Source organism: Terrapene carolina, unplaced genomic scaffold (genome assembly GCF_002925995.2).
Source record: "Terrapene carolina triunguis isolate 2854851 unplaced genomic scaffold, T_m_triunguis-2.0 Scaffold141, whole genome shotgun sequence".
Lineage (NCBI taxonomy): Eukaryota > Metazoa > Chordata > Testudines > Emydidae > Terrapene > Terrapene triunguis.
In genome coordinates this window covers 12150806-12163079 of record NW_020664492.1, presented here as the reverse complement: position 1 = coordinate 12163079, position 12274 = coordinate 12150806, and the positions used below count along the sequence as shown (strand labels likewise).

Genomic DNA, 12274 nt, shown 5'->3' with positions numbered 1-12274 from the left:
CAAGTGTGCCCCTCTATCTTCTGCCACTTCTGCACCCACAAATCAGCCAGAGACCTCTGCTTTGGTGCAATCACCCATGCTCTTTATTTACAGTACAAGTTCCCACCATTTGTAGCTACAGATAGTGTCAGGCAAACAGCCTCAGGGACTTCTAGCTTCTGCAGCCAGCAGGGGAGAGCAGCATCTAACTCCCTGACTCCTCCCTTTCCTCTCCTGTGGCTTCCTTCCTGACAGCCTCTATGTAGCCCCTGGATAACGAGGCCGGCAGCTGTTCCCCGTTTGCCACTTAGGCCTAGGCTTACTCAGCCAGCTCCAGTTCCCCTTTCCTGATTGGAGCTGGTGTGACCGAGGTCTGGCTCAGGGTTTTCTAGCCAGCACCCTGTCACACACCTCCCCCCTTATGAACCACCAGGTTTGTCCTTCCTCAGCCTCTCCACCCCTGTCCGGTGGGATTCATCCGGGGAAGCCTCTCCCCCTCTTTCGGGCAATCACCGGCGTCATCTCCTGGAGGCTCCTTCATCCCCCACCCTCAAAAAAGTAGATTGGTCCGGGGGTGGATGTCCCCATAGCTCTGCCGCCACCCACAGGTCCTCACACCAATCGCACCCCAGCAGGCGTCCCTTCTCCATTATCCCCTTTTCTTCCGGTAGGGAGTCAAGGCCAATCCTGACCTCCTGCTGGAAACCCCAGGCCTCGGGTTCCCCCAAACCACCAAGCAGGGTCCCCGTTTCTTCTCCTGGGAGCTGTGTTGTGGGGAGCTCCAGTTGTCCCTCTCCTCTCTCTAAGGGGCTTGGGCTGGCCTTCTCCCCACACCTCCTTCCTTCTGTCTACCCTATCCGGGCTCTGATGTCTAGGGTTCTCATGTTCATTACCCCGAGGACCTGGCTCCTCTTCCTCCCCGAGGCTTTTCAGTCTAGGGGTCCCCATCCCCTTCTTCTGGGAACCTTTCCTTCTCCCTCCAGGGGGAGGGCCCCAGTCTGTACCTAACACAATGGGGTACGGTAAACGCTCCTCTACCCCGACCAACTACTGAAGGCAGTAGTTGAACTTGGCATGTCAGAAATTCACTGTTGCAAATCTTGCATCTTACTTCTCATCAGTTGATGTTGTGCAAAGCAATATAGTAACACAATATGGCCAATTGTGGGAAAGGTGAGAACCAGCATCTGAATGGGATCCACAGATATTTTTTTAAAACCAGAAGTACTTTTACTAGTTCAAAATATTGTTTCTCTTGCTTTTTTTCCACCAGTCCTGACATTACATTACAATGAGGCATTAGCCATGACTTTGAGAATCTTGGAATATACTTATAAACAACAGAAGGCAGTTTTCCAAATGTTTGTGTTGTGGAGACAGGATAACATTTTCATCTCTCCACAGACACTTGAGAATCAGTTTTATTTTATAATCATTCTGGATTTGCTTTCTAGAAGGGGATTTAACCAAGATGCATCTGATTATTTTTGTCAATGTATATATCATCACTTTGTAATTGATTGATTGTTTTAATGGGAAATGGGGGGGAAAGTGTTGTTTAAAAGTAAAATTTATGGTGAGTGATTTAGGAGATTCATTGATAATGGGATTAATCGTCAGTGACCAAATTTTTTTATAATCTGACAGGTGTTTGGGAGTTTATGTGAAAGGAGATTTTGGTCTCAACTCAAATCTTAGTGGATGGATATCTTCATCACCCAAAACATTGCAACATTTGATACCTTAATTAATTGGCACTCTCACCAGAGACTGAACTACCCTTTCCCCAGTTGAGTCACATTGGTGAGGCAGTGCAAGGAAACCTGTATTGCTAATGCCTGTGCTGTTTGTATTTGGTAGACAAAAACTGATACCAGTATTTTTTTAATTTTATTTTAAAAACAAGTATCAAAATAACCAAATGTCCTCTCTTAAAATTAAGTTGAATCTAGTTTTTTAAAGAGCTATTTGATTTTTTTTTAAATAGTTCTTCAGTGGAAAAATGGCCTTTCAAAGATGAAAACTTTCTTAGGAAATTTTATTTTCCTTTGAATATTTTTTTTCAGTTTTTCAATGAAAAATGAAAACTAAACATATTTTGATTTTCTGGAAACTGATTTGTTTTAAGAGTTTCAGTAAACATTTTGGGGCTTTTTTTGGTGAAATTTTTCAGTTTCAGACAACAAAATCCCAATTTTTCTAAACCTGAATTTTTTACAAAAATCTGATTTTTCCCACCAAAACAACAAAATATAGTTTTTTTTAAAAAAAAAATAACAATTTTCAGTTTTTAAATTTCTTTTTTTTTTGGTCAAAAAACTTTTTAAAAAATTTTCCAATATTGACCAGCTCTGGTTTTATACATTATAATTCTCAAGTTGGATTCAAGACAAAGTCCCATTCACCAGTTTTCTGTTATAGTGGTAAGCAGCCTAGCTTTGGGTCTCCACTATATCTGCTGTCTTCTATTGAATTGCATACAGCTTGTAGTGTTCCTTTCCTGGCTTGCAATCCACTTAGACAAATGTTTCATCTAATGCGTGTTCATCATTTCAGCATATATTTGCAGTGCCCAACCTCTTTCAGCTTTCTATCTTTATGCTCCAGCATCAGATTATAAAGATGGCAGACAAGAGTTTAAAAGCCAAGCTCTTTATAGGCCCTCTTGAAAGCATTTCTGCTCTAAGAATGCTGTTATGAGACCTGCATTTCACAATTAAAGAGACTATTTGCAATTTCATGATCATTTTCTGAAACCTAGGCAGTGCTTAGAACAATGGTTTCTGTAATATGGCTGCTTTCTGCCCATAAACTCATAAAACTGAAGAAAATGCTAGCTATTTTTAATTTTTTTTTATGAACAGTCTGGACATAGTTCTGTTGTAGTTTAGATAATGCTTTGAAAGCATTTGTCATTAAGTTATTGTCTGCCAGAAAAACAGCCCCCAGCCTTTGTGAGGTTGCGTCAACTCAGATCTTAGGCTGTTTGTAATGTCAAATTATTTCAGCAACGATGCTTCCATGACCACTTTATTTTAGTTCCCGTAAACTTTTGTCTTACTAATCATCCCAATGCCATTCTGCATTGTCCTCAAGCAGTATACTAAGTGGAATACTTAACTGAGATGAATTGGAGAAGAATTTATTTAGGTTGATATACCCATGAATCTCTAAGGCCTCCTTGTGCTGGGGTCTTTCCATTTACACAATTGTCCCTATCCTTAACTCTGGTTAAATTTCCCAACGGCAAGCCAAATTCAGGGACTCTTGGTGAGGTTAGCACCTCTCCCACTCAGTCCTTTGAAGAGAGGATGACTGAATGGGAGAGTGATGCTTCCTAGGGTTATCTTGGTTGTAAGGCATCTCACTATCACCTGCCTTTAGCATGAGGAAGTCTTGTTTATTTAACAAAGAAATTTTATTTAACAAAGAATAGAGATTCAAGAAGAAGCAAGTAAAATTAATGGAACCAAATGGTTACATATAAAATTATAAGCATTCTAGAGCCTAGACTTATCTAACAAGATATTTTCAGGTCCTGTAGGGTTTAGCTCACCGCAGAGTCTTTCTCCCAGTATTTTACAGTCTGTCTGTCTGTGACCCTTGGTATGTAAGACATGCACGCTGGCAGCTTGTCTCCTAGGTGAAGAATATGGGTACAGCCCCATTCCCCTAGATATATTCCAACAATCCATTGTCTTTACTCATAAACAGGAGGCCCCTTCGACTTCCCACTGGCTGTTTTTTCCTATAGGCTTCTTGTATGTTCTTCAAGAACCTGGCTCAGTGTGTAAATAGCCTTCCATTGTGAAGCATACAATACTCAATTTACATATAACCAGACAGAGCGAGAAATGTCTGTTACCTCCTGTCGGAAAGGAACGTGCTTGTCACCTCTTGGTGACCTGCTTTACTCACAGACCTTAAGAACATAATTTCCAGCATAGATACAAAACTCTTTAAATATTATCCTTACCTACATTTTGCAACGGTTATGAGGAGTGGCTCTCAAGAGAGACTTCACTATAATGTAGATAATAGACCCTGGAGATCCCTGTAAACTCCTGTGCACCCCTTATGCCCTCTGCCAGTTGGCATGAAGAGGTCCCCGGTCACACTCCGATCTCCCCCACTCCAAAGTGACTGACATTCAGTAGCACAGCTAGAATGGGTTGGGTATCTCTTTAAAAGGGATGCTCCTTCCCTTATATGAGTGGACAGCGTCTCTGCACTATGATGTAACAAGAAGAGGAGTACTTGTGGCACCTTAGAGACTAACAAATTTATTTATTAGTCTCTAAGGTGCCACAAGTACTCCTGTGCTTTTTGCGGATACAGACTAACACGGCTGCTACTCTGAAACCTATGATGTAACAGTAACCAGGGCAGTCTATGTACAGTGAGTCCTGCCATGTGACAACATTCTAACCTTTCGTAACATGTGATTGTGGTACGGGAAGAAAGATTAGTTTCTTACCACCACTGTGTGTATCAGGTCCTTTATTTTCTGATGTCAGGAAAAACATAACAAAACTATCTTTGGCACCAATGAAGGCAAAAGAGGCAATGCCTCCTTGGAGTTGAGTCTGACGTCTCCTTCGTGTAGCCACCTTTGGTGAAAATATTGATTATGACTGAAAGGCAATTCCTAATTATAGAGTTTATTGATACAAGGTTCATTAGGCCTCTGCCTAATGTTGCTGAAAGAGACGACTAAGGAAATGGTGATAAATAACATATTGGTATTTCCCCCAAGTGTAAATAGATTTCACTCTCCATTGCTGACAGCCTGGCACCTTTATTGAACATTTAAATTCACTTAGAGAAGAAAGTAAAACTGAAAAATGTGAAACTTCAACTGGTATATTTAACCAAAAGACTGTACATATTTATGTAAAATGTACATTTTAAATGTATGCATCCATACATCCTCATAATATGCAAGCATTAATTCAGCACATTCTCCCGAGGGAGGCCTCTAATGATTATAGCTTTAAAGTATCTCCACATGCCTTTCTTTGGAGCTGTTCAGTTGAGCTCACATCAGACCTCATGCAAAATTTCCCAGAGGCTTTAAATATTTCTGTATCGCTATGTCAAAAGCGATACGCGGGGAGTACACCTGAAAACTGTTCCCAGTCCATCAGATTTAAAATGAATGTACTATGGTTTTTAATATTTCAGCTAGAAATAGTTTGCTGATGACACTAAGGATTTAAGAGATATAGGAGATTTGTTACCTACCATTGTGGATAACAAAGTTGAAATCTCTATACCCTATGATAGCATAAATTTCTATTGAAATAAGGTAATGGTCAGTTTCTTCAGTTATGCAGTTTCCATTGGAACACACAGCTAAGGACAAAATATGGCAATAGTTGCTATCTTAGACTATTTTTTATATACTCCTTAGAATGTAATGAAAAAGTAATATAAGGAAAGCAAAAGAAAATGAAGCTGTATGCTTAGATGAATGACATGTCAGTTCTCGCTTGCTTAGTGAATGCATTTTGGAAACATGAATCAGAAGATGAAGTCTAAAATGACTGATCTGTATAAAATTCTTCTGAAAACCATGCTTAGAATGAATTCTTTTATATTTACAGGTTTCATATGGGGTGAAATTAAACAGATGTGGGATGGTGGACTACAGGATTACATTCATGACTGGTGGAACCTAATGGATTTCGTAATGAACTCCTTATACTTGGCAACAATTGCTTTGAAAATTGTTGCATTTTCAAAGGTAATCATTCTATTGTTAGCTAATATTTATAAACAAATATATTAAGTAACTAAGGTTATACTTTTTGACTTGCTTATATATTTGAAAGTTTCTTGGATTGATAAACTACTAGAATGACTCAATGAATCACTTTACTAACCTGTTAGTTTTGCCATCTGTAAAATGGTTTTAATATTCTTTATCTATGCCACGGGATGTTGGATGGCTTAATTCATCAGGATAAGTAAAGCATTTTGAGATGTTTGGATGTAAGGTAAGGCAATGGTTCATCAGTGTCTATATGCCCAGTTGATAATTGGCAGAGTAGAACAGAGCCCCTACACACCTGACCTGCCATCTCCCTCTTCTATCACATTAGGTGTTTCTAAACTTTTTGCCTGCATGACCCCATTTTCAGACTTACTGTTTCCTGTGACCCCAGATCACAACAAAGCAACATAGTGACCAAGGAATCCAAGAAGATTGCACATTAAATATATTTAATGCTCGCTAATATGACACATGGGCTTGCACGTTGTGACACAGCTTCTCAAAGTCCGGTGATGTGGTAGAAATTGCATATGTAATCTCCAATTTGACATCAATGGTAGATAGATACTGAGAGTTGATGAACACAAGTGTGTTGAATCCAGCTCCACGCAATTATGTGGTCGTGAATGTCACTATCAGTTTCAAGGTGCATGCTGAGAGTGCAAGATAATCATTCTTCACAGTGAACTAGAATTCCGGGAGAGAAAGTTGGGCATATGTTACTCGCAAGAATTGATCAGGGGACATTTTGATGGGCTGTTCGATTTCAGCTGCTGGCAAATCCATGGTATCGGGCTTGCACTGAAAGTAGTTTCACACCCAATTATACGTTGTCATGTCCAAGTTGAGGGAAAAGGATGCAAACTGTTCCTCCATCTGGCTGAGCTGCTCAACCATCACCTGTGTGGGAGGCTCAATAATTTCATTGACAGCCAGGAAATTAGAAAGCTGTGGGAAGGATTCCTAATTTGTCTCTAATAGATTATTCTTCCAGAAAACAATTTTCTTCGTTAATCCTGTGAGTCAATCACTCAGCTGAAGAATGTGGGTGTTCTTTCCTTGCAGACCTGTATGCACTTCATTCAGTTTCCTAAATATGTCTGTGACTTAGCCAGGAAGGCACATCTTCCTTTGGTCACCTAGAAAATCAACAAATTCACTCTTTTTGCAGTCCATTGTATAAGCACACAGCTCGTCTCTCAGTTCAAAAAATCATCCCAGTACTTTTCCTCAGTGAGCTTCAGTGTGGAATAAAAACATGTCATGATCAGATCCCATGTCTTCACACAGTTTTGCAAACAGATGCGTGCAAAGAGGCTGATTCTTGATGTAGTTCACAATAGATGATACTGCAAAAATTCACGTAGCTCTGGACTCAGAGCTTTCTATGCCTGTTGTTCTCTGTGATTCATGTAGTGAGTCCACAGAGCAGACGGAGCAACTTTCTTTACCAAGGCATGCAGACCTGCTGGTGGCCTGCCATAGACGGAGTTCCCTTTGTGCAAAAGCCTACAATGTGATCACCAAGGACATTTTTGTTTTGCTTGTAGCCATGTAGTACATCGAACATTCCTTGTGCTGTCTTGTGTCCAGGAAGAGGGAGACAATAGAATGTCTTCAAGGATTGCACTCTCCCATGTATTTCACAAAAGCCAAGAAATGTGCATCAGGACATTGTGCATCCTCAGTGCTCACCTCCACTTGAAGAACAAAAGCACCTGTGTTTTTCAGACTCTCCACCAGTGTGTTTTCCTGATCTACTGCTATCACCTCAATCCTTCAATTGACTGTGTTGTTGGAGAGTAGTATGTCTTTGAATTTGTTTGCCTCCGTTTCCGCACACATTATCTTCACCATTGATTTCATCTGGCAAAATCAAAATCTCTTCGATTATGTAAGGTTTCTTGGCCTGCACAAGGCAGTAACTCATGTCAGATGATGCCTTTTGTGTGTGGTCAGAGATGGACAGGGCTCTCTTGAATTGCACTTGTTGACATGAAAGTTCTTCTTTCCAGCTCTGGAAAAATGACCTTGGTTTTCCTACGTGTTCCCTGTGAAGGGCTTATAAAGGTCATTTAAGTTTATTAGGCTTCAAGCTTTTGCTAGCTAACACTATGTGACATAGCAGGCATTTTGTCCTTTCTTCATTCTTGACAAAAACATTGGTGAAGCCATACACAAAGCCTCACCATATTTGCCCGCACATTTCTTGCATGGTTGGTTTTTGCACATAACTGCATTACTAGACTAACTGCTGGAGGATGAAGCAGATACCCTGCGCAAACATGAGTCCATTGTGCCTCATCTCACAAGTCAGAAAGAGGAATTCATAGTTAAGCAGATGAGGCCAGGACTTAGGAAGGCCCTGTGTGCTGATACTACGGCAGCAGAGAGACAGTGACTTACAATGATCCTTTATGCTTGAGTGCCATAAGGGTACTCAGGGTGGCATAAAAAAATATGGGCCCTGTCTTAAGGAGTTCACAAGCCACTTCAGATTCCCTCTCAGAAAAAGCTAGCACAGTTCCTACCCACTCAAGCAGAGAGGTTGCCTTGTTGAGAAGGCTGCTGCCCACAGAGAAGCATCTTCTGGATTCAAGTCTCTCAGCTGAATGCTTGCACAGCCAGATGGGGCAAATGGCATCCGCACAGCCACCTCCTCACAGCTCATGTGTCGAGACCTGCTGTACAAACACCACACCAGGAAGCTGCCATTTTACAAAATGCATTCACCATACATGCAAGGTCACGCCATGAGGAGGCTGCCATTTAGATGTACAAAATGGCAACCTCCTAGTGCAGGGTTTGAGGAGCAGGTCCGGACACGTTCAGGGGCAGATGGCATCATCTCGTGGTCCGAATCTGGTCCTTTGGACCTGCGACCCCATCTACTGACGGCACAAAACCATTTGGAATTGCAACCAACAGTTTGGGAACCGCTGCATCTCAACAGGGTGTGTGTAGGGCGGGGTGTAGAATAGTAGCTGCTTGTGCTGATTTCACACCCACTCAGAACTTCTCAGGGGAATTTTCACCTAGGCAGCTGTGGCCAGATTCGAGTCCCTGTGCATCACTCAGGTAGAGCAAAGGTGTTTGAAAAGGCGGAGAAAAATCTGCCCCCTTTTATTCAGAAAGCTAATGGAATGTGCTTTGATATGCAGACACAGTTTCATATACAGTGACCAGGAAATAGCCTGTTTATTGGTTCAAAATGCAAAATAACAACCTCATTGATAATGCAAACCTTTCTAAAACATTGTAGACATCCAATTTTTCCTTTTAGAACAATATTAATTTGAAACCATAATAATCCTTTCATCTCCCAGGCAGCTTCTGCCTTCTGTAATCAGATTCCAAGGTGACAGTGTCTGAAGTAATATTCATCCATTACCCTCCAAATTAATGTCATGATGCTAATCAGACTCCAAATGTAAACACAGTAGTGCATAAAATATTACCTTTAATTCTGCAATTATTTGTTTTATTATGCCTGTGATTTTTAAATCCAACTAGCTTTTTTGTCCTTGCTTTTTTTTTCACCTTTCCTTTGGTAAAATGATTAAATCAGAGTATATAAATAATGCATCTGATATAAGCAACTGAAATAATGAGTGGTTAATTGATTAATCAATCACATTTATTTCAAATTCTTAAAATATGATTGTTTTCCAGTTGTAGAATAAATGAAGACCTAGGATTCCAAACACTACCAAAGTGTTATAATATATGACCTTTACTTTCAATTGCTAAACGTTGCATAACTATTTTTTCTGAAATATAGTTTTGCCTGTATTTACTGAAATAATTATATAGGCCCAATTCTCAAATGTGTTCTACCTGTTGTGTATCACTCTAGTGGCACAACGTAGCCAGACACCCATCTTAACCAGCTTCCTTGTATAAGAGGCATAGCAGCTCAATGCTACTCCCTCATGTGGGAGATGTTCCCAGAAAAAAAAAGAGTTAATCGCTGGAAGAAAAAATCCTGGCTGATAACAAACCTTTGAGGCTGCAAGAAGCTGAATGTTATTTAGAGCAGCCTATATGCTGCTATAAATTACATCAGGGACTGGAGGAGCCCCTAGTTAGGTCCAGGATCGGGACAATGCAAAAGGATATCTTAAAGCCTTCTTTGCCCATTCTCCCACCCCAGTGATAAGTGTGTGTCTTATGTTCATCTGAGGACCAGGGTCCAGAGCCTCAAAGGAGTTAGGTGCCTAAATACCTTTGAAGATCTGGGCCCTGTCTCTTATACCTGTTTATCTACCAACACACAAGTTAAATGTCACATGGTTATAAATGTACTGTAGTCTCATACATTTTAAGTTCATAAAGGCATGATTCATTTTAAGGGATGTAGCTGCTTCAATTGAGGATTATAAATACAAATAGAACTATTTATGCTGTAAAACAAAGGATTCTGTTTATATTTTGAAACTACAGTATGTTTTGCACTGTATGTTTTGACTGCTAAATCAAGTACTCCTTCTCTCACTTTGATGCATTACACCCAAGGATACTTTTAATGTTTTATTAAACTGAAGCATGGCTTCCATTACTGTATGTTTTCAGCTATATAAGAGATTGCACACAGCTGATGTCACTAAATAAGTGGCTCTGGCCCATTAGCATGAAATGCTATGTAATTCTATCACTTTGGGGGCAGAGGACATATTTAGAGTGCAATTCTATCCTGAAAAGTGACTCTGTATATAAACTACGTTGTTGGGCTCCATATTTATTGTCTCAATCATTTCCATATTGAATCTACTCTGCTAATTAGTATAAGGATGGGTTTCCCCCCCTAAATATCAGTGCTTCAAACACTGGGATGCTTAGCCTATCTCTCTGGCATTGTAAAATGGTTTTGACTGATATTTAGCCAATTCCAAAGATTAGACATTCACTTGCACTGGAGTATTAACTGCACAGTAAGAAAAAGTATATTTTTTGTGCTTCAGTTTTGTTGTTGTTTAACATCTTTTGGCTGATTATTCTGTTTTTCTCTACTGGTTCTCTGAAATGTACAGTACAGATTGTGACATACATGTCCTAATAACAATAATTTGAATTTCATCCAAGAATTAACCTTTCATCCAAGAATTTCAAAGCATTTTACTGAGGTAGGAAAAATATTTATCCCCTTATTATAGATGAGGAAACTGAGATACCAAGAGTCATACGTGATTTGATTAAGGTCAGACAGATGGTCAATAGCAGAGCTGCAGCTAGAACGAGGTCTCCTTATTCACATTTATATAATAACTTGACCACACTGTCTCTCCTTAGGATCATATGATCATTCTGCAATTTATGGTTTCTGCTCTGGAGGGTAAAAAGTGATTATCTGGCCAACTTCCCAATGCTTACAACTGTCTTGGATGTTAATCTTGTGTATGGTTTTCTGTGAATAATCATCAGGAACTGTTATTTCATATTCCTCTGGCATCATTAATATACATGATAAATTTGCTTTGAAGTTCTAGTCTTTACATCGTTCTAATCTGTCCATATTTGCTTTCTTCAGTTTTCCATAGGTGTGGACTATGTATTTCCCCTATGTATTAAATAGTTATTAAGTAAATGACTGCCTTTGCAACATGCCGAAAGGTTGTGTTTGGGTAGAAGTGGAGTGCAGAAATTCTATCAATTGTTACAATATGAGCAACTCAAGAAATCAAAACTCATGCTCCATCAGTGTTTGGTCAGTGTAAGATGATGATCTGTTAGAAACCCTCCACAGAGGGCCTCATCCAAAGCCCATTGAAGTCAGTCCCATGCACTGTGGAATTGCAGAATCAAAGCTCTGCATTACTGAGGTGGCAGGATATATTTGTGTTTTTACCTTCTTTGAATTACTTAACATACGCCATTGCTGGAATCAAGATAAAATACTTTATGTTTCTATGATCTTCTCTTTTACGGGAAATCTCACGTTCTTGTACTCACTTCATATTATTCAATGTCTCATGACTCTATATTGACATACTATTAAATAGCCATCTCATATCCTAATTCATTTTATAACCCTATAGTGTGCAAATGAACTAAAGCGAGTTAATATACTAAATATACACATACTGTTTTTGAGGAAACTATTGAATGAGCAATTTACAGGAAGCCAGTGGAGGTGGGAAGTTTTGACTGGGTTTGTTTAGTTTCTTTTAGTAAGGATATTTTTTGGCCTTGTTATTAAGCAAGTCCCTTTTCAGTCCCATCATGGTCTGTCTTTATCTAAGATGCAGTTTATATTATATATAATATATAGTATAGTATATTCAGTTTCAATATAAAATTACTGTAGACACATAATTATAAAATTACAGTTCACACAAAGAAATACGTTAACTCCTAGATTTGCTGAGGGTCCTACAGAGCTCTGACATTTGATATGCAGTGAAATGCCTAATTGCACTCCATGAACATTTGCAGATTTCAATCATAATGATTAGGAAGGAGAATGAGACAGCAATACAAATTGGAATCTGCAGTTTAAATAACAGATTATAATCAGAATAT

At 39.5% G+C, this 12274-nt stretch overlaps 1 protein-coding gene across 1 annotated transcript in view; it reads left to right on the top strand.

Annotated features, from left to right (window-relative positions):
- The window catches only part of LOC113406809 (short transient receptor potential channel 4-like), a gene marked incomplete at its 5' end in the record, with an annotated part of 98725 nt that overhangs the window by 58201 nt on the left and 28250 nt on the right, over positions 1-12274 (top strand). The window contains one exon of the mRNA XM_026653555.1: positions 5586-5725. Coding sequence (XP_026509340.1) covers positions 5586-5725 — 140 coding nt within the window. The remainder of the gene's footprint in view (positions 1-5585; positions 5726-12274) is intronic.